This window comes from Hemitrygon akajei, chromosome 1 (assembly GCF_048418815.1).
Source record: "Hemitrygon akajei chromosome 1, sHemAka1.3, whole genome shotgun sequence".
Lineage (NCBI taxonomy): Eukaryota > Metazoa > Chordata > Chondrichthyes > Myliobatiformes > Dasyatidae > Hemitrygon > Hemitrygon akajei.
The window spans coordinates 140641213-140665030 of record NC_133124.1 but is presented as its reverse complement, the minus strand read 5'-3'; the positions used below and the strand labels follow the sequence as shown (position 1 = coordinate 140665030).

Sequence of the window (23818 nt, the reverse complement as noted above, 5' to 3'; positions counted from 1 at the left end):
CTTTGAAACATGCCATCCCTCTTTATGGCTGCAAATTATTTCCTAAGGCAACATTGCTGCATGTTCTCCTTGTCTAAACTCCGCCCTTTCCCTATTGTTGAATGAATCTGAAGAAATGCATACCAGGAAAATTGCATACTTGATCTGAGGGAAGAGGAAGTATTTCCTCTGAGTGGTTGAAGATAAAGACTCTCTGGTCACTGAGGCAGCCGAAGAGAGCCCTCCTCCTAACAGAGATGGTGAGCCTATGTCACAAACCTTGTATGTCAAAGAGTTAGAATAGTGAGGCTGACCCTCACCATAACCTTGCTTGCCAGTCAATTCAGGAGAATGTAAAAATGGTGGCAGAGGGATCACTAGGCTAGCAAGTGTGAGTGTAAAGGTGTCATCTTCACATGTTGTGAGACACTGGTAATTTCATAATCATTGTGATGTCAGTCCTGGAAGTGAGCAACTTACATTTAGAAGTGGTGGCAACTAGTTCAGATAAGCTCAATGTTATTAAGCTAACCAAATGGCCAGTTATACACTGCACTTATCCAAGGGCCATATTGCCAATTCTCATTCTGATGCTCCTGTCAATTACTGGCTTTGCATGGCGAGATGAAGTGTAATACACATGGATGAGAATAGCAGATTACAAGGAAGAATGAGAATGCCATAATGCAGCAATTATTGTCAGTCAGTGGTCTAATGGTAGAAAATAAACTGTAGTGCAAAGATTCAGGAAAGTTATGTCAGAATCAAAATCAGAACAAGGTTCAATAGCTCTGGTATACTGTATGTTGTGAAATGTGTTGACTTTGTGGCAGCAGTACAATGCAATACATTTATAATAGAGAAAAATAACTAAATTAAAGTATATATTAAATAGTTAAATTAAGTAGTGCTAAAATAAAAATAAGTGATGTGGTAGTGTTCATGGGTTCAATATCCATTCAGAAATTGGATTGCAGAGGGGAAGAAGTTGTTCCTGAATTGTTGAGTGTGCGCCTTCAGGCTCCTCTATCTGCTTCCTGATAGTAACAATGAGAACAGGGTATATCCTGAGTGATGGTGGGTTTGGATTGGGAACATTGAATGAACTTGTCTCTTGTGTCACGGTCCCAACTGAACAGCAGCAGGTATCCTTGTTCCAAAGCTCCAATTCCCCAGAGTTTAATTAGTTGCCATTCTCCCTTTAAGACTCCCACTGCCAATTGTTTCCTGTCACATTCCTTCATGAACAGTCTGTACATAAAGGTCTCGTGCTGAGCACTCTGTGCTCAATTGTAAGAGTTCCATTTCTAGTGATTTCACCCTTGTATTTTGTTTGTGTCATCTTGTTTATTTGAGTCTGAGTCTATTCTAGACCTTACTATGCACTTGGGTTCACCACCATCCATAGCTCTTGTTACACCTTGGTGTTTCATTTCCCAAATTGAAAGATGTTACATTCTGCTGAACTGCAGTCAAACAAAGAAACAAACTCTTGCCCAGTGAGTCCGTGTCACCAACAAATACCTACTTGCTATTTTACACTAACGTCATTTTGTTCTCCCACATTCACATCATATCCCTCTGGATTCTGACAATCACATGCACAGTAGGGATGGCTAATCAATCCTCAAATCTACATGAATTGGCATGTGGGAGGAAACCATTTTAGAAATCAGGGTTGAACTCTGATCGCTGGTGCTGTATCTAAAAAGTAAATGCAGTTATTGTGTTCTAGAATGAGCCAGAAAGACTAAAAATTTTTTAAGCATAGCTGAGATCATTGTCAGCAGAGGTCCCCACCAACACAAAAGCTGGGCAACTCTCCCAACAGCCCAGCAAGGGTAAGATAGAGGGTGTGGAACAGGCAAGCAGTCTGAGAGGCTGGTGGCATGATAGGCAGCAAAAACTGCCAGCAGTCAGGCTACCTGCTGGCCTCTAAAGAAAGGAAGTGCAAATAATTACAGCACTAGCTTGATATCATGATATAGATGATCTGGTCCAAGATCAGAGACAGCACTGGCAAAATGCTTGAAACATATAATTATATTGACTGCATAATTACCAGGTTACAGATCAGTTTGAATTTATATTGGAAGATATTTATGCTGTGTTTAATATTTCAGTAGTATTTGAGTAATATTGTAAATATATTGTTTGACAAAACATTCTTGTTCATAATTAATTACATGTTATATATAAAATACATGAATTGCATATGTCATGACGTTACTATGTGGTATGTACGCACCTCACTCAAACTAAACACAAAACTAAGACGCTCATCATTTCCCCTCTTTGTATTGCAATTAGCTTTTGCATTGTCAAGTTACAAATCATAACAGTGGTGATGAGAAAGTTTTAAATGAACCCAAGCAGCAAGATGTTCAAGTTTAAAAAAAAACGAGAAACAGTCGAGTTTAAATGAAAATGCAATGCAGCATGTGCAGAGACAATCAATTTAAAAATGAAATGCAAAAACCTAAGAATTAACGGGTTCATAAACAATGAGTACTGGGTGAAAAGAATCATTGAAAAAAAGAGCAGAAATCAGTGGCTACATAGAAAAAATTGACATGCTTGATTACATAAAAGATAACTGGATTTTGTATACTGAACCATTTAAGCAGTATTTTAAAACAAATGAGAAAGCCAATGAGAAACAAGTATCGATTTTGCTGAGTGCATTGGTTCAAAGGTCCAAAGGTCAAGTTTAATGTCAGAGAAATGTATACAATATACATCCTGAAATGCTTTTTCTTCGCAAAACATCCACGAAAACAGAGAAGTGTCCCACAGAACGAACAAGTTAAACTTGAGACAAAGTACCCTGCAGCTCACCCCTCCTGCGTGTCAGCGAGCAATGATCCTCCCCCCAGGAGTTAAAGGCTTCAAAGATTAACTGCTCCAATCAAACAAGCCAAAATTAACTTTGCTGATATCGTGAAAGTAATGCAGGAACATTTAGAACCAGAAAACTTTAGGTTTAGTAAGCAAAATCAAAAAGGGGAGTTCATTTCATCATGTTGAAATTGATGAAATTGGCTGAATTGAAGAGACTGGGCATTGTCAGTTAAATGATTGGCTTAATGATGCACTGAGAGATCATTTAGTTTGTATGGAATCTTATAAGAAAGCATTCAAAAATGGCTTCTAACTGAAGTACAACTTAGATTTAAAAGAGCAGTTGAAAAAGCTGTATCAATGGCAAGTGCAGACAGAGATGCAACTGAGTTGCAATCAGGAATGAAAGTGAGCGTGAACAAAATTACAGCATCTAGATGGAGGCCAACCTAGCTGATCAAATTGTGTTACCATTATGGCAGGGGCTCGCATACACCAGACCAATGCAGGTTTAAGAGAAAAACATGCAGAAAATGCACCAATGTAGGATACATACAAAGAGCATGTAGGGAAGACAGAAATTAATGGATTGCACAGGGAAGAGAAAAAGCTAAAAAGTCAAGTTGTATTTTCAAATCCAGCACTAATCTGCATACTGTTGCTGAAAAATCTGATCATGATGAGAGTGACACAGGACTGGTAGCTTTGAGATTTACAATGAGAAAACTAACAATAAATAAGCAATAAGGCTTACACCAGAAATGAACAAATTAATTAAAATAGAATTGGACATTTGTTTGGCTGATTCAGTCATTCCACAAATGAATTTGAACTGCATTTCAAAGATACTGAAATGAAGTCTGCAGATATCCAACTAAGAACTAATACCAGAGAAAAGATAACTTTTATGGGAATGGCATCCATTACAATAAAATACAACAAACATGCCACAATGGGCTGGTATGTGGCAAAAACAAGAGGGCCAGCACTGTGGGGGCATGATTGGCTGAGACAACTACAACTTGATTGGAAGTCCATCCACTATTTCCATGCCACATTCCCTGCAAATAGAGTCAACTGAAAATGAATTTAAATAGGTACTGATGATGCCATAACTGTCTCCATGCAGAACACCATAAACTGTTGCACAACAGGCAGCAAACAGGAATTTGTGTCAAGCTCAGTGCCTCTGGTAGGAAAGCATATTGGACCAAGGATGGACAATGCTGCTCAGAGGAATCGTGAAAGTGATGAAAGTAGTTATTAGACTACAACAGTTTTTATATGCAACATATCTGAAAAAGCTTCGGATATGTTAATCAGGCAGTCACTTGAAAAATTTGTACTGCATTTAAGCAGGAAAGGTCTTCCAGGAGCTTCGGGAAAGTTGCAAGCATTCATCTTTTGTGAATATAAAGAACCAGAATCTACTCTGCGTGCATGAAGGTTATTGCTTCTGAACATTTTAGAGAATCCAGGAAACAGATAACAGGTCTTCAGTGTGTTGACCAAAGAAACCAATAATCAAAATACTGGCAAAAGGATTTTAAAAGTTAATTAAAACATATCCTGTTAAGCTTGTACTTATGGGAGGGAGAATAATGAAATTCCTGCTAAAAAACCTATAAAATCATCTAGAAAACAAAAAATATTGAATGGTCATTATTTATTCATTGTAGCATAGGAGGTAGTGCCTCTATCCACAAAATGTACTACAGTTAATCACAGACCAACAGTGTGTCGAAAACCTAAGAAAGGACCATGTCTGCATGGAGTCATCACCACCTGCAGATTTCTCTAGATCAAACACTACCCCTAGTTAGTTATGTATGTAGAGATAAAGTGTGAGATTGGCTCTTCTGGCCCAATGAGCTGCACCACCCTGCAACGTAATCACAGGACAATTTAAAATGACCAATTAACCTACCAACTAGTACATCTTTAGCCTGTGGGTGGAAAATGGAACACCCAGAGATAACACACTCATTTACAGTGAGGATGAACAAACCCCTTACAGAAGATGCCGGAATTAAATTTTGAGCTCCGAAACTTCGAGCTGTAATAACGTCATATTAACTGCTACACTACCGTGGTGCCTTGTGAATACATCTCCATTCTTTCATTACTGCTGGACCTAAATTCTGGAACTCATTCTTTCAACAGTGTCATGAGAAATAGGAAGTGGGTCAAGCAGCATTTCAAGGTGCCAGTTCACTATTACCTTCTCAAGGGCAAACGGGATACACCATATGTGCTGCCTTCATCGGTAATGCTCAGATGGCAAAAAATTTGAATAGAAATCTCAGGAGGGGTCACCATTTAGAACTGAGTTGATGATAAATTTTTGGAAACCATCCACTGGGTTTTGCATTTACAAGACACAGAATGATGAATTTTTGTTTAAAGAAATGAAGGACGGGAGGAGTGGTTCAGAATATGGAGGAAGTGCAAGATTAGTAAGACCTTGGTGAATGGTTGTCCAAGGTCAGAGGCAATGATGAGGATGGGGGAAGGGGTGGCTGTGAAGATGCAAATGATCTGGTCTTCACAAACACAAGAAAATCTGAAGATACTGGATAGCCAAAGCAACACACAAAATGCTGGAGGAATTCAGCAAGTCAGACAGCATCTATGGAAATGAATAAACAGTTGATATTTTGGGCTGAGACCCTTCTTCAGGGCTAAGAAGGAAGGGGGAAGACGCCAGAATAAAAGGTGTGGGGAGGGGAAAGAAGCTAGCTGGAAGGTGATAGGTCAAGCCAGGTGGGTGAGAAAGGTCAAAGCTGGAGAAGAAAGAATCTGATAGGAGAGGAAAGTGGACCATAGAAGAAAGAAAAGGAAGAGGGACGAAGAGGGACCCAGAGGGAAGTAATAAGCAGCTGAGAAGTGAAAGGTCAGTGTGGGGAAAAGAGGAGACGGGGGAGGAATTTGTTTATTGGGAGGAGAAATCAAAATTCATGCTATTGGGTTGGAGGGTACCCAGACACAATACAAGATGTTGCTCCTCCACCCTGAAGGCGGCCTCATCTTGGCCCAAGAGGAGGCCATAGATCAAAACGTTGGAACAGGAATCAGAATTAAAATGTTTGGTCACCGGGAAGTTTTCACACTACTATGCATTTGCTTATATTCCTTGCACAAAATGAGTAAGTCTGAATTGACTGATCCAAGAATATCCGAGTAACTTGTATTCACACAATGGAGAATCAAAACCACAGAGAAAATGCGGCAATTATATTCTCATCAATTTATATATTTTTAATTGTGGTTCCAATGTACCAGTTATCTGCAAACAAGAGAATTGTAGCAAGAACGATCTATTCTTAATTTCCAGTACTATGAAATTTTTACAACAGGAAAAGTAGTAGGAAAACAGGTACAGTGAATCTAGAATGAGAGACAACGTAGCAAATAGAATGTTACAGGATAGCATTTTCAAAGCCTAGATTGTCAGGAGGGGACCTGCTATATTTTTAAACAGTCTTGCTGCTAATCTTTTAACAAAATAAAGCTTTGTGCATTTTCTTACTGACTCTGCATTGCCATATCTTTCAAGGTGATTTTTAACAGTGGAAGCTGCTGAAGAGCTTGAAAGGTGGCCATCAGCTGCTGTGGGTCTTGAGATCCTGGCATCAGATTGAGCTGACCTGGACTATGGATAAACAATGACTCTCAGGACAGAGGCAGGGTTTTGTCATAGAAAACGCCCCTTGGTCTACTTTGTACATCCCTATCACCAACTAACCATCTATACCAATCTTTTTTCCAACATTCATCCTGTAGCTTTATATGCCTTGCCATTATAAGTCAAGGGAAGGGGTTTGACTTCTTATGTTTCAGATGTGGCACTTGAAAACTTGAAAAGAATTTTCCATATCAACTCAGTTGAATAAAAGTAATACAGCAAAAACTATTTTGATGCTGGAAGTCTGAAATAAAAACAGAAAATGCTGGAAGAGTCGGGCAGCATCTGTGGAAAGAGAAACTGTTAAATGTTCAGGTTGACGACCATTCATCAAAACCGAGAAAGAGAGCAAGTTAGTCTTAGCAGCACAGGTAGGTTCATCAAAGAAAATATCTGAATTCCAGGTTTCCCCCGTTATCAAAGGTAGAGCGTTCCTATGAAATAGTTCATAAGCCGGAATGTCATAAAGTCAAGAAGTAATTACCATTTATTTATATGGGAAAAATTTGTGAGCGTTCACAGACCCAAAAAAATAACCTACCAAAACAGGTAACTAATTTAGGTCTTTTGAAACAGCGGGGTGTCGTAAAGCGAACGTTCGAAAAATGGGAGACACCTGTAACTGATTCCACCACCTTTCGGCATAAAATCCTAGCCCTCAGATACCTTTTAAAACTCCTGTCACTCAGTTCAAAATTGTGCTTTCTTGTTTTTGATAATCCTACCATGGAAAAATATATTTGATCACTAAGGAAAACAAGCCCAGTGCATTCAATCTCTCCCCATAAATAAAATCCTCCAAGTCGGGCTATGTCATGATGAATATCCTCTGTACTCTGTCCAGCGCAAACACATTCTTCTTAGAGTGCGGCCCCCTCTACAATGGACTGGGTGATTGCTTTCTGAAGCTCCTGCAATCATTTGACCAGAGTGACCGTGACTTTTCAATTTAACATCTCACACACTCCCATCTTTCATTGTTACAATGGGGTCCAATATGGGAGTGCAAGAGTAACATCTCTTTTCTTGTCTGAAATTGTTGCAGCCTGCAAGACTGTAATGAATTCTCCAAATCTGACAACTGACTTTTGCTTTCTGCTTAAATCAGGGCCAGCCGTTCCTATTCGAAAATTCTGGCACATCACCCTGACTTTACATTAGCAATATATTACAAAAGCAAAGCAGTTTAACTGAGAACTTAATGGTTACATGCTTTCACCTATTACATTCACTTTATTCTACATTTACTAATCGGCCCACCCATATTTTGACAAATCAGCTGAGATCCCAGCACTGATCCTCAAGAAACATTGCTGGAAATATTCCTCAGATCCAAATAGCACCCTTCCACCACTACCGTCTGTCAGAGATGAGGAGGAAAAGTTTCAGCCAGAGGGTGATGAATCTGTGGACTTCATTGTCACAGACATCTGTAGAAGTCCAGTCATTGGGTATATTTAAACCAGCTGGTGGCGTAGTGGCATCAGCGCTGGACTTCGGGGCGAGAGGTCCCAAGTTCAAATCTGGTTGGCTTCCTTGCATGTTCTCCATCCGTGCCTGCAACTCCACCTCATTAAAAATAACCTGCAGAGGGATGGGCTCCACCAGGTTTCAGATGCCCAAGACATGCCATATGATGAGCAATCACCAAAAAGATCGGTGCAAAAGCTTGTCATGACAGCACACCGACGACTCCACCAGGAGTTAAGGGCGCACGCACACACATATATTTAAAGCAGAAGTTGATAGGTTCTGGATTAGTAAGGGTGTCAAAGTTTACAGGGAGAAGGCAAGAGAACAGGGTTGAAAGGGATAATAAATCAGCCATGATGGAATGGGGAGCAGACTCAATGGGTCGAATGGCCTAAATCTACTCATATATGTTTTATGATCCTAAGGTGAGGAACTTAAAAACATATTGCTTTAGAATTGATATTAACTTCCTCTATTGAAGAATTTTAATTTTTCCTGATTTTTATTAATCAAAGTTTAGTTTTTTTTTTACAATCAATGCTAGGATTTGTGCTCAATGGCTATAGAATGATGAGGAAGTCCAATGCTCCTGTTATTTAATGTTCCACCAAAAATCACCATGATATGTGTTAGGACTACAGAAGTTTGACGTGCGGTGTTGGTTATGAACTAGTTATCTCTGTTAATAGAATGCTGCTTCAGGTCTAAATCCATCCTGCTTATCACAGCGATTGTTCTACAAAATAGGTGAGTTTCCTCACTGAACTCAGGAATTCCTCCATAAGAACGGCACAGAATCTTCCCACACTGGCATAGATACTTACATCCTAATAGGTCATTGGTGAAGATGCTGTCATAGAGGCTTTCCACTTCATGTTAGTTTTCTCACGGTAGTACACGACATACTCAGCCTAGCAGCTATTTCCTGCAGTCAGTTTGGTCAATAATCTACCACAGTGGTCCCCAACCACTGGACCGCGGACCGGGTACCAAGTCGCAAAGCATGTGCTACTGGGCCGAGAGGAAACGATATGATTTGTCGATATGAAATGATACGAGTCAGCTGCACCTTTCCTCATTCCCTGTCACGCCCACTGCTGAACTTGAACGCACACAAGGCCATCAGTCGCCTAAATGCAGTGATACCCTCACGCCAGGAATCAGTGGTTGGCCTTGGGTAACCGGTGGCCTTGTGCGGCCAGTGGGAAGTGCCGTTGCTACTGGCCTGGAGGGCGGGCAGATGGGCGCCGCCTCTAAACCTGTTTACCACACCGAATGTTCGTGGGGAACTCGGTGCTAAAATATTCACAGACGACCTAATTTGGCCTCAGGGTTTCATAAGTAGCAGAGCAGCTGCCTCGCTGCAATCTACTGAAAGTTATCCCTCGAGACAAACTTTTGACGGTTGACATATCCTACCTACCTACTGGGGGGGGGGGGGCGAGCACGTGCCCTGTCGCACTCCTCGCTCGGTCGCTCTCTCTGGACTATAACTGCTGTGGCCCTGGTATAGGGACCTCCGGTCCTTACTCTGTCATCTCACCCCACCCACAACCAGCCGCACCTGGCCAAGGAGGCGGGTGGGAGGCTGGAGTTTGGGCCCAGAGGCTGTCTAATGAGGTAATGAAGCCCTCAAAAGTGCTTCAGTACCTTGAGTCCAAGCACCCTGCACTTAAAGACAAACCCATTGAGTTTTTTGAGCGGAAAAAACATGAGCAAGCGGGACAGAAGTGCTGATAGCCACGTAAACTAAATTGTGGAATAGACTGGACATAAAGAACCTCCCTCGAGTATCGCTGTATTCCGGTCATGTTTAACAGACCCCCACCGTTGGCCAGTCCACAAGAATATTGTCAATATTAAACCGGTCTGCGGTGCAAAAGGTTGGTGACCCCTGATCCCGATTATTGCTGAAAATACTGGATATAGTACCACCTCCAGCTTTTCTAAGTGTTTATTTCAAACATGAAATAATACGTATACATCAACATCATCATAGGTGATGGATAGCACATTTCTCTGCTATGAAAAATGAGCTTATTTGTCACATGTACAGTAAAACATGACATTTCATCAAATCAAATCAGCACGATTTATGCTGGGGGCAACCTGTAAGAGCAGCCACACTTCCATCTCTAATAACTCCAACCCTAACAGAATGTCTTTGGAATGTGGAAGGAAACCAGAGCACCTGGAGGAAACCCATGGGGAAAACGTACAAGTTCCATACAAATAGAGGCTGGAATCAAACTTTAATCAGTGATTGTTGGCACGATAAAGTGACTGTGTTAACTGCTACACAAGCATGCCACCCCAGCATGGTGCATTGGACCAGGTCATATTGGAGTAGGTATGTTACCAAGAATCATCCTTCCATGACATAAGACCATAAGATATAGCAGCAGAATTAGGCCATTTGGCCCATTGAGTCTACTCCAATATTTAATCATGGGGGATCCATGTCCCTCTCAGCCCCATCTGCCACTTCTTTGCCCAGTTTCCTAATCTCCAAGTCCTTCTGCAGCCCCCCTGCTTCCTCAAAACTACCCGCCCTTCTGCCTATCTTTGTATCGTCCACAAATTTAGACACAAAGCCATTAATTCCATCATTCAAATCACTGACATACATACAACATATAAAGAAGCAGTCCCAATACAGACCCCTATGGAACACTACTAGTCCAGTAGCCAACCAGAAAAGGCTCCTTTTATTCCCACTTTTTACTTCCTGCCAATCAGCTAATGCTCTGTCCATACTGGTATCCTTCCTGTATACCATGTGTTTTTAAACTTGTAAAGCAATTTCACGTGCAACATCTTGTCAAAGGCTTTTTGAAAACCGAAGTACGCACCATCCACCGATTATCCTTTATCTATCCTGCTTGTTATATCTTCAAAGAATTCCAACAGATTTGTCGGGCAAGATTTTCCCTTCCAAACAAAAAATTTTAAAAATCACATCCTTAACAATCAACTCCAACATCTTCAGAAACCTGGGGTACAGACCATCTGATCCAATTGATTTATCTACCTTCAGACCTTCCAGTTTCCCAAGCACCTTCTCCTTAGTACTGGCAACTTCACTCAGTTCTGCCCCCCGGCACTCTCAAACTAAGACTGATGCAAAATACTTATTCAGTTTGTCCTCCCCCCCCCCCCCCCCTTACTACGTCTTCTGCATCATTTTCCACTGATATGATATCTACTCTCACCTCTCTTTTACTCTTTATCTGAAGAGACCACTGGTATCCTATTTAATATTATTGACTAGCTTACCTTTGTATTCCATCTTTTTCCTCTTTATGATCTTTTTTAGTTGCCTTGTTTTTTTTTAAAAAACAGATTCACAATCCTCTAATTTCCCCACTAATTTTTCTCTATTATATGCCCTCTCTGGTTTTTATGTTGGCTTTGACCTCTCTTGTCAGCCACAGTTACGTCATCCTGCCATTAGAATACTTCTGCATTTTCCAAATTGCTCCCAGAAATTCCAGCTATTCCTGATCTGCTGTCATCCCTGCTAGTATCCCCTACCAATCAACTTTGGCCAGATCCTCTCTCATTCCCACATTGCTCACATTGACTTGGTTTAGATAGTCTGGGCTTTACTTGCCACGTTTAAGCCCACAGATGGGGACCGAAGACTACTCAGCAACACTGGGTTGTAAAGAGGATCCACAACCAAAACAGAATGGTGGGATCATCATCTGTCAACACTGTCACAGCTGTTAAGTTTTTAAAATATCCCTGACATTCAATAACATTTAAAAATAATTAAATTTGAAGTGAAGTTGAATGCCCAAAATAACAGATAATTAAAAACCTTACTCCTCCTTAGATGGAGAGATGTTGCCCCGCCCACTCATGCGCAATGGCTTAACAACATTATGGCCTGCTTGGACCTCGAAAAAATTCATTATTCAGTTCTTAATTCGGATCTAAAGTTCCATAAGGTCTGGGGACCTTTTATCGAGTACTTTCATAACCTTCCTCTTGACTAGGGTTTTTTTTTCTTCTTTTCGGTCCCTTGCTTTCAGCTCCCTTTTTTTTTCCTGTTAGTAGGCATTATTATCCTCTGTTACTAAGTGTATTCACAGTCTGGGAGTTTGACTGTCCGGACTTATACTCTTTATACTGTGTGGTGGTTGGTCTGGAGTTGTTGTTGTTTTTTTCTTGTGTTGTGGGGCTTGGGAGGACACTAAGCTCACTTGTCTTTAATTTAGGTGCTTTTTTGTTAAATTCTCTTCGTTTGTAGCATATTGTTATTGTATGCTTAATCTTGCACTGTATTAATGCTCCCCATTGGGATTTGGGGTTTTTAATTTTGTAAAATGTTTTGAAAAACTAATAAATTTTTTTTTAAAAAAACCTTACATTAAAGCAAAGAAAATTATTTTAAAACTTACTTCTGCCTTTTCCTCATTTGCAGGTTTGAAAACCCCATTGGATTGCAGAATTAGCAACACAGCAATCTGACAGATTCAATTCTCCAAATATACAGAGTACCAGATCCACTCCGTGTAAATGCAACCAATGCTACATAAAGGTAAATACACAGAAATTTACAGCATGTTACAGGCCCTTCAGCCCACAATGTTGTGCCAACCATGTAACCTACTCTAGAGATTGCCTAGAAATTCAATAGCGCATGGCCCTCTTTTTTTTTTTAAGCTCTGTGTACCTATCCAATAGGTTCTTAAAAGACCCTGTTGTATCCTCTTCCACCACACTGCCAGCAGTGCATTCCACGCACCCACCACTGTGTAAAAAAAAAACTTACCCCTGACATCCCCTTGGTACCCATTTCCAGGCACCTTAAAACTATGCCCCCACGACTTCCGGTAACATGGCGATTGCTTAGCTGCTCCGAACTTTTGTTCCGTTACCGTCGCTACCTTTGCACTAAATGTCTCCATTTTATAAAGCTTAGATAGGAATTTTTTCGGTATCTCTTACTTGCCTGTGAATATATCTAACCTACAATGTCTAGCAAGAGCTCTAAATCCGGGAGAAAAGAAACTACGACTTCGTCGGGTGTGACGATGAAGGCGCTTGCAAATCTCTGAGACGAAATCTTAAAGCAAATTAAAACCGCTTTCAAACAGTTAGAAGACAAACTGGATCGGATCAACGATAAAGTGGACAAACATGCTGAACACTTATCTCGCATCGATTCGACTTCTGAAGCTTTAGAAAGTCGGGTTCGATACTTGGAGACTCTCTGTTCCAGCTTAGAGGAAAAATCTAACAAACTTCTTTCCAAAATGGTGAATCTCGAAAACCGTAGCAGACGCTGTAACATCAGAATTCTGGGATTACCAGAGGCGACTGAAAAGGGATCAACCGTGAAGTTTTTCGCCGAGTTTCTCTGTGAGATATTCGGGAAGGATCTACTTCCAAACCCGCCCGAGCTCGAACGGGCACACAGAGTTAATGTCCCCCCCGAAATTCTGGGCACCCGTCCGCGACCAGTAATCTTGTGTTTCTATCAATACCAGGTAAAACACAGTCTGATTGTGGAGGCACGTCACAGAGGCTCTTTTTCTTTCCAGGATACAACCATTTGCTTTGTGGAAGATTTTGCACCCCAGACTTTAAAGATGCGCGCTGAGTATAAAGGCGTAATGAAAGTGCTGTTTGATCGTGGTTTCAAACCTTCCTTTTGTAATCTTGCTGACCTAAGAATCAAGTTTAATACCGGGGAATTCAAGTGGTTCAAATCAGCGAGGGAAGCCGAAGCGTTTGTGGCAAGTCTTCCGGCTATCCAGTCATCTTCGGAATCTGATCGGACTTCCTAAAATGGTGGATAAGTACTCCTCGTAGTAAAATTACTTTCTCTGGACTCGGAATTCACTTGAATCACTCAGACATTATTCACTGAAACTCTAAAGGCTGTTGACAATCTCTCCCGGGATTTGGTGTGTGTGTAATCTATTTTCACCTCTGTATAACTTTACCTACAGAGTTCTACAACTAAATCTAACTTGTTTTGGAGGTTTGAAGTCTTTAGTGAAGGGCTCCCTGTTTGTCGGTTCACAGTTCAACTGCTGATTTATTTTTCCTCTGTTTTAAATACTTATTTATTTTATCTTTTTCTTTTCTTCACCCCCTTTTTTTTTCCATTCTCTGAATGTTTTTTTTCTCCCTTCTCGGTAAACGGTTGATAAATATTCGTCTTGAATTTACAATTTTCCCCTTCCTCTTTTTTTTCTTTTTCCTTCTTACCTTTTTTTTCCCTTTCTCTTACTTTATCCTTCTATAATATTGCGCGGGTAGATTAGTTTTGGTTTTCTTCCGATTTTCTCTGTATTAAGTTGTATATCTCGGCAGAAGGTGTTCTAATCTGTAGTTATGTTTCCTAGTGCATAAACTAGTTACTGTTTGTTATAGCATTTATACGGAACTGCTGTCAATGACACAGATCTGGAAGTTGTATTTGGGTTAATTTCTTTGGTAGAGCTAGCTACTTGTTTTGGTAGCCGTCTAGTTTTGGGTTGTGTGGGTGGGGTGGATTTTCCAGTTCCAACATTTCTTTATTGTTTAGGACATGTTTATATTTTGACCTTACGAATCTATGTTTACATCTCTGCTCCCAGACTGCTATTGTACTGCTTGACTTTTTATATGCCTGCTGCCTTTTATGCATTAGTAATTGATAATGGCTAGTGCACTTAAATTTGTGAGCTGGAATGTAAAGGGACTGAACCACCCTGTTAAAAGGAGGAAGGTATTCTAACATATTAAACAACTCAAAGCTGACATTGCTTTCCTCCAAGAAACTCATATTCATTCATTATTCAGTTCTCAATTCGGATTTAAAGTTCCATAATATCTGGGGGCCTTTTATCGACTACTTTCATAACCTTCCTCTTGACTAGGGTTTTTTTTTTTCCCCCTTCGGTCCCTTGCTTTCAGCTCCCTTTCTTTTCTGGTAGTAGGCATTATTATCCTCTGTTGCTAAGTGTATTCACAGTCTGGGAGTTTGATTGTCCGGACTTATACTCTCTATATTGTGTGGTGGTTGGTCTGGAATTGTTTTTTTTTTCTTGTGTTGTGGGGTTTGGGGAGGACACTAAGCTCACTTGTCTTTAATTTAGGTGCTTTTTTGTTAAATTCTCTTCCTCTGTAGCATATTGATATTGTATGCTTAACCTTGCTCTGTATTAATGCTCCTCATGGGGATTTGGGGTTTTTAATTTTGTAAAATGTTTTGAAAAACTAATTTAAAAAATTTTATTTAAAAAAAAAACTATGCCCCCTCCTGTTAGCTATTTCAACCCTGGTGGATAGCCAGAGGCTTTTCCCATGATGAATGCCCCTCATCATCTTATCAGGTCATCTCTTATCCTGTCATTCCAAGGAAAAAAGGCCAAGTACACCCAACCTACTCTCATAAGGTATGCCCTCCAATCCAGGCAACATCCTTGTAAATCTCCTCTGCACTCTCTATGGTATCCACATCCTTCCAAAATACCCTGATTTTTACATTTTATTCAGATTGAGTCCTAACAATATAAATGTAAGCTTCAATGCAGAAGTAACTGCAAACTTGTATAATAAGATCATTCACAAAAAGTGTCATTTTGTAGAATCTATAAGCTGCCTTGACATATATTAAAACCAAGAAAAACATATTGTGAAACTACAATATATTTAGCGTTGAAGTGTTAAAATTAGTAATCCTTTTATATGTAAATCAAAATATATTTCTGACAATCAGAACAAAATGTCAGGCCTGCAAAGGCAGACTCTTCCCAGTCTCCAACCAGCTAACAGGGGTCAGAGCAACACATACAAACAAGCTGGAGGAACTCAGCAGGTCGGGCAGCATCCATGGAAACAAGCAGTCAACGTTTCCATGGATGCTGCCTGACCTGCTGAGTTCCTCCAGCTTGTCTGTACGTGTTGCTTTGACCACAGCATCTGCAGTGCACTTTGTGGAGCTAATGGGGGGTCACCTGTTACTCATTTCCAATTCATCATCTGCAGTCCATTTAAACCCAGCTCTCATCCACAATCCTTGTTATGAACTGGTTGAATCAGCCAGCCTCTACTAATTGCTCCTAGTCTTTAGTTACCTTGTTGACTATAATGTTTAGTACCTAGTCTCATTTGTTTTGTGAACCCCTCATTTCTTATTATTTTGTAGTTTACTATTAAAGTTATCGCTCACTGCTAAATCATCTTCACTTTTCTACTGCACCTTCCGTATTTAGAAGTTTGCGAACATTTGACATCTAAAATTTTGACAAACTTCTATAGAAGTGTGGTGGAGAGTATATCGACTGGCTGCATCAAGCCTGGTATGGGAACAATAATACTCAAACAGAAAATCTTATAAAGAGTAGTGGATACATTCCAGTCTGTAACGGGTAAAGCCCTCCCCACCACTGAGCACATCTACACAATGTGCTGTTGCAGGAAAACAGCATCATCATCAAGGATCCCCACCACTTAGGCCACGTTCTCTTCTCACAATTGCCATCAGGAAGAAGGTGCAGGAGCCTCAAGACCCATACTACTAGGTTCTAGAACAGTTACTACCCCTCAACCAAAGGGAACAACTCCACTTGCTCCAGCACTGAAATGTTCCCATAACCTATGCATTCACTCTCAGAACAATCTTTTTTTTCTTTCATATTTGTACGATTTGGTGTCTTTTGCACAGTGGTTGTTTGTCTGTCCTGTTGAGTGTGGTCTTTCATTGATTCGATTATGGCTCTTGGTTTTACTGAGTAGGTCTGCAAGAAAACAAATCTCAGGGTTGAATATGGTGACATACATGTGCTTTCATAAACTTACTTTGAACTTTGTGTCAGGACATGTAGAGGAGGCTTAACCCAAAAGCAAAGTACTAAGCACTTACCATCAGACTGAGAAATACATTGAAATAATCTACCAGTAAATCATCTGCCACCAAGTAGTTTTCCTAGAAGTAATAATAATAAAAATTAGAAGTGTATTACAGAAAAGAAAAAATAGTAAATTCTATGATGCAAATATTTATTTTCCACCATTAATACTTATTTTTTCAATAGAGGACTCATGATGAAGTTATCAATCAGTCAGGTTGAAGAATTCTTAAGTGAGATTAAGAAGAAACTGAAATATTGTAAAGTTTTGATGAGGCACAGGAGTGTCATTGTCAAATTACTTGACTAACAAAAAAACTTCTATATAATTCATCTTTGAATCCCACCCTGGAATGTGGGGGGTGGGGGATTTAAAATTAAGCTACAAAATAAATCAGGTATACTTGAAAAAATACTAATACTGGTAACAATTGTCAGTCTATGAGGGAAAGTGCTGAGGAAACTCAGCAGGTCAGGCAACATCTATGAAGGGGAATACACATTCGACATTTGAGCCGACACCCTTCATCGGGCATGGAAAGGAAAGGGGAAGAAGCCCGAATTGGATGGCTGGAGGGGAAGGAGTACAACCCAGCAGGTGATAGGAGAAACCAGGTGAGGAGGAAGGTGGATGAGTTGGGGGGGGGGGGGGGGGTGCTGAAGTATAGGGAGCTAGGGGTGAAAGGTGGTTGAGGTAAAGAGCTAAAGTAGGAGTAATCTGATAGAATGGACAGTGGACCATGGAAAAAAGTGAAGGAGGGACACCAGAGGAAGGTGACTGAGCAACACACACACACACACACACATTTCTTGCAACTGAAAACTACTCCCCCCCCCCCCCCCACCAAGAGTTTAATGTAATTATTGTGCTGTTTTCCATTATTCCAGAAGTTTGACAACACACTTCATGGAGAAACTTGCTTGTATGAGTGGTCTAATTTTGGCATGAAATGCACAGCCATTGATGCTAATTGCTGTGCAATCCAAACTGGAGCCTTTGTTTGAGATTTGCTGTCATTGTAGTTCAAGTGTTATTAGCCACTAACAAACCAATTAGGCTTTAATTGTGACTTGTCCTGCAATTTTGTTATTTAAAGGGACAGCCACATGAAGAAATTTCTCAACTCTTTTCTAAACAGCCTACTTCTTAAAATGTTCTATCACTCAGCCAAATGAAACAATTCCAGCCTGTTCAACTCTAAGACTTCTGTAAATTTCAACAAAATTATTTTCTTCTAAACTCTATAAAACACAAGCCTGAACTATTTAACTTCGCTTCAATCATCAAACCTGCTATCATTGTAATCTGTCCAGTAAATCATAGCCAGGGTCGCAACATTGACAATTCCTTCCCCCCACCCCCAACAAATGCCATTTAATCAGTTGAGTTCCTCCAGCGGATTATTTGTTGTTCCAGTAAACCTTCACTACATTTCCTCTAAGGTGAGGAAACCAGACTTGTACACACAATACTCTAAGTGCAATCTCATCAAAGACCCATACAAATGCAGCAAGACATTATTACTCATGCATTCAAAACTGTTTGTAATAAAAGTCACAGCTTTCTACTGAATTGCTTGCTGTACCTGCATGTTAGCATTGAGAGGCTTGTGTACAAAGACACTGGTCCCCAGGAACATCAAAGTTGCTCAATCATTCACTATTTTTAAAAAAAAATAATTATCTGCTTTATACACCAAACAGATGAGCTCATCAGAAATGAGATGACCCCATATTTTTCACATTATATTGTTATCTGCCATGTTTTCACCTACATATTCAGTTTACAATATTGTATGTTCTTTAGAAGTCTCTTTACACCCTCTGTTTGACACACAATCCCAACAAGTTTGTATCACCAGTGAACTTGAAACTATAACATGTGGTCATCAAACTGTCACCCACGCAACTAAATTGCTGACATAGATTATGAATAGCTGGTCCCTGAAGCACTGGTCTCTATTTGTTACAACCTGTCAACTCAAGAAAGAGCTCTGCCATCCTGCTCTGTGTTTTCTCATGACTCCTAACATGTGTGTCTAAGTTTCTATACAATCCTCCTGGTATGCAACTTTATTGATAACCTTCCAAAAATCCACACACCACAATCCCATTATCTATTCTATTTGTCACATCCTCCAGGGACTCCACATCAATCAAATATAACTCTCCTTTCATGAATCAATGCTGGTTCTCCCCACAATGCCTTGCATTTCCTTCACTTATGCTGTACCCCATCCCGGAATAGAGCTCCCTTGGTCATTGTTCATCCACCAGCCGATGCAACAATCAAATTGATATCTCATTACCAGTCATCTCATCCCCCTACTGCCCCCAAAAACCCTCTCTGCTTTCTGTACAGTCATCTGCCTTCCTGGTTTACTCATCCCTCTCCTTTCTTAGGCACTTAATCCTGCGACCGTAAGAGGTATAACACCTGTTCCTACACCTCCAACCTCACCCCTATCTAGGGACCTAAACAGCCCATTCCAGGTGAGACAAGGCCCATGCACCTACTTCAAACTCATTGCATTCAGTACTCTCAGTGCAGCCTCCTCTATGTGAGTGCAGACTAGGCAACCTTGTCATTGAGCTCCCAGGTACTGCCACAGTGGCCAAATGGAGCTCCAAGTTGCCAATCATTTTTAATTCCCATACCCACACCAACCTGTCTGCCTTCAGCTCTTGTCACTGACAAAGTGAGGTCTAACGCAGACTGAATGATGAGCACCTCATATTCCTCCTGTGTAGTCAACAGCATTGAATTCTCCAAGTTCAGGTCATCTACTCCCCAACTTCTTTTTCTCTCTCCTTCCAATTCACCCAAATCCTCCCACACATATCCTTCTATCCAAATGCCCTAATCAGTCCCGTCACCCTGTTCCTCTCCCCATCCTGCACCTATTCCATTTGCCCATCACCGACACATTCCTCCATATGGGTCCCATATCTACTCCCCACAATATTCCTGTCAAGCATCTCTCTCCTTACATTCCTTTATTTCAGCCCTTTGTTGTCTCCACATCACCTCTATTCTGTCTTCATCTCCTGCTTCCCATCTGACACCATCTGCCAATCAACCCCCCCCCCCCCCTCTCAGATCCACCTATGACTTGAAATCTCTTGCACCACCCTTTCCCCTCACTTCTTTATGCTGGTTCTCTCCCCTCTACTCTTATAATCCAGATGAAGGACAACATTGACTGTCCATTTCTCTCCTGTCTAACCTTATTTTTTTCACTTTCAAAATGCTGGCTCACTTCTATTATTGGCGATTTACCATTATTGAATGCTGTGTGATTCCAGGCATTTTAACCTTTGCCCTGATTTTTTTTTTCCGGAAAGCTATTTATTCAAATTGTTTTTCAGCTAACCAAAAGCTAAAATGTGATGCAGAAGTCTGCTGCTTAGATTCTCAATTAACAGATGCAAAGTGGAAACCTACAATTAATTCATTCTATAGTCAGTGCCTATAGTCCAGCTCCTGGCCTTCATGTACCTACTTAGCTACTAAGCCCAGCTTAACTGTTTCTACTGACAGGGAAAAGGGCAAAGGTGGGTTAGTGGTGCCTTAAAACCAGTCACTTCAGGCTCAGTAGCCATGGCTGTCAGCTCATCCAGAAGGAAAACTGATCTCAAATCCCTGCTGCCTTGCAACTAAACCCACTCATAGGGATTGCTTCTGGAGTAAACCCAGAGGCAAAACCCCAGAGCCAGAATTCCAAAGGCAGTCCTACAGTGAGTTCAATACTGACTGGCAACTCCTGCAACACTGCTGGTGCCAAACTGTATCGGTCTCTGTCACTCCTTTGAGTTCATCAGATGTGTGGTGAGGAGCAGCTTGCTGTCAATTTTGTACTGCCTAGGTTTGCCTATCTAGACAGCTAGGATGCGATAGCCATGATCAACTCTGACTGTTGGAAGCCTCAAGTCCTATGTTCATTTTGTGATCTCGGCCTTTTCTCCTTGGAGCGACAAAGGATGATAGAGGTGTGCAAGATAATAAGAGGCATTGATCGTGTGGATCGTCAGAGGCTCCCCCGCCCCCGCCCCCCAAAGGCTGAAATGGCTAGCATGAGAGGGCATAGTTTTAAGGTGCTTGGAAGTAGATACAGAGGAAATGTCAGGGGTAAGTGTTTTAATGCAGATATTGGTGAGTATGTGGAATGGGCTGCTGGCGACAGTGGTGGAAGCGGAAACAATAGTCTTTTAAGAGGCTCCTGAATGGCTACATGGAGCTTAGAAAAATAAAGGGCTTATGGGTAAGCCTAGGTAGTTCTAAGGTAAGGACATGTTTGGCACAGCTTTGTGGGCCGACGGGCCTGTATTGTGCTGTAGGCTTTCTATGTTTCTATTCACAGTGATTAATTGTGGCAATTGCTCTGTTCATCAAATACCAGTGACTATCTTCCCACAAATTTATAGTTCTTCATATGTGCTAACAACTTGGTCATGGATGTCCAGAATTCAGGACATTGATAAAAGATCTAGACCCTCCAGGAAGCTACCTAGGAAAATAAAGGTTTTGCCAAGCACTGCCAAGATTGCCTCATCAGCCTTCTATCCGAACATTGTAAAAGCCAGAGAGCTGCACCATGCCCAGTTCTGTGACCAGCCACTCACCCATGATCCAACACCAAATATTTTAATCCCTTTTAAGCATGTCAATATAGCAGCAACTTCAGAACTAAGGTAAGATCAAACTTCAAGTAGAAACTGACAGATACCATCCACACCAGAAAGTCTGCAGATGCTGGAAATCCAAAGCAACACAAACAAAACACTGGAGGAACTCAGCAGAGCAGGCAGCACCTATGGAAAAGAGTAAACAGTCAACATCTCGGGTTGAGACCCTTCTTCAGGACTAGGTTAGCAGCACTAACAAACCATGTTATCAGTTGCTTTAGACTACTGAACAACTGAGAAATGCTTATCCATCTGCCTTGGGAACCAACCACATGGTAGTTAATTATCTCCAAGTTACCAGAATCATCTCTGGTTCACAGAAATTAATGCAGTTGAAGTGGCAGCCTGTGCTAACCCATAAAAGACATCCTTATTTTCATTGGAAGACTATCTGCTGACAGCCTATCCACAAAGGGCCTTAAAACTGCATAAGTGCAAGCTCAAACCCTGCAGCACACACTACAATCTCAAGACAGCCTCACCTCTCAATGCTGCCCCTCCTGGCTGACTAGAAACATCACCCACCACAGCCTGGGAACTGACCTTCCAAGGAAAATCAGACAATCTTTGATCAGGAGGACAGGCCAGAGAAGATAGGGCCACCTGCTCCAAAAGTTAAATACAAAGGACAGTAAAGTTTGTGACTGTATGGCCTAAGCCAGACCTCCAACTACACACACAGAATTCCTTCCCAGAGGTCATTTCTACTAACATCAGGATAAAAGTGTGGCCAATTACTTCATAAAGTAAATTACCTCAGCAGGATGAGAAGCTTGAATAATTCGGAGGAAAGGGATATTTTTAAAAAGAAAAAAATATTTAGACCAGCTTCTATCTTCATTTAATTGATTGCCCAAAATACCTCTGCCAGATTGTTAGCAGTCCGGTCTCTCAGACATTGCATAAAATGGTTCAGAAAATGGCAAATGCAGACAAATATAATTTTATTTCGTTTTGTTGAAGTTTCTTCCCAAGTCTCAATAAGCTATATACCTCCCGTCATTCCTGTATGAGACAAAATCGCGGGTACGCAGGCACCAGTGCTACAAAAGTTATGAGCTCAAAAACACGGGGAGTAATTGGTGTGAACGACGCGTGAGATTTGAAACTGAAAAATTAGAGTATGAATGACCAACGTGCACCTGACGAGGCACCCATCTTCCACTTGAAAAGTGGGTAGAATAACTACGGTTACTCTGCTAATTCAGACCACAATACTCGTACACACTCGCATTCGCCACATACAGCTACACACCAAGCATCACTGGTATTTATATCACGTATTAATCACACTTACGAAGTTGGCCGCTGTTATGGTCGGAGGCTCTGAAAAACAAATTTCAAGGTGAATTGTGTAATTAATACTATCCACATAACATAGCTAGTATATATTTTTAAATTTTATTTTCATTGAGATCCAGCGTGGAATATACCCCTCGAGCCACACCGCCTCGCAGTCTCCCGATTTAATCCTAACCTGATCACGTGATAATTTGCAATGACCAATTAACCTGCCAACTGGTTCGTCTTTGGACTGCAAGAGTACACGGTCAGTGGCAGCGGCGGGAATTGAACCCATTTGTACTAAGCACTACACTGCCGTCCCGTTTGCAAAATTTCCAGTGCATTATTCATATTCAAATTACTATCACATTTGTAAGACGCCAGCCTTCAATTATAACAATCAGCTGAAGCTGATGACGCTTTTGTCACAGACCAGAACCTAAGCACGTTGTTTCAAATACCGAGAAGTAATTGCCCGCTTCAGAGGTAGAAACACAAACATAGGCCTGTCTGTTAGCTTTAATTCGGCGTTGTATTAAGTATGGTTTCTTCAAATTCTTCGGCTAACGTGTAGTACGACTAATTATGATTATGTCCAAACGGATATACGGTGATAAACCCAGTTTAAAAAACTGCTATGAATATATAAGGTCAAAATATAACGTTCTCATTTACACATACCAGTAGTTAATTTGCCTGGTGATAGGTTTCCTTGTTCCATTGTCATAAACCGGTTTCAGAGCAATGTCAACAAAAGTCTGTGGACCATTGATCGACCGAAGACTATAATTTGTCGGGACGTTATTCTCAGAAATATCCGACAAATCCGAGTTACAAAGTTTTGGGGATTCAAATTAATGCCGTTGGCCAAAACCGGTTTGCGAAGCAATTCTGTGGGAAAGGGGATGGAAGGAATTTTGTGTCGTATTGATTGAAGTGCAGTTAAAAAAAAGGCGCGCACTTAGCAAGCAATTCTGCAGTCCCGTCCTTTGACTTGGATGAGCACCTTATCGAGTTT

The 23818-nt window shown here is 40.9% G+C and overlaps 1 protein-coding gene across 1 annotated transcript in view; it reads right to left on the bottom strand.

Annotated features, from left to right (window-relative positions):
• The window catches only part of LOC140722147 (regulator of G-protein signaling 22-like), a 180465-nt gene extending 157636 nt beyond the window's left edge, over positions 1-22829 (bottom strand). The window contains exons 1-2 of the mRNA XM_073037212.1: positions 22814-22829; positions 16845-16907 (exon numbers count right to left, since the gene is read on the bottom strand). Of these exons, the coding sequence (XP_072893313.1) occupies positions 16845-16847 (3 nt within the window). The 5' untranslated portion in view covers positions 16848-16907; positions 22814-22829. The remainder of the gene's footprint in view (positions 1-16844; positions 16908-22813) is intronic.
• Between the last annotated feature and the right edge of the window lie 989 nt (positions 22830-23818).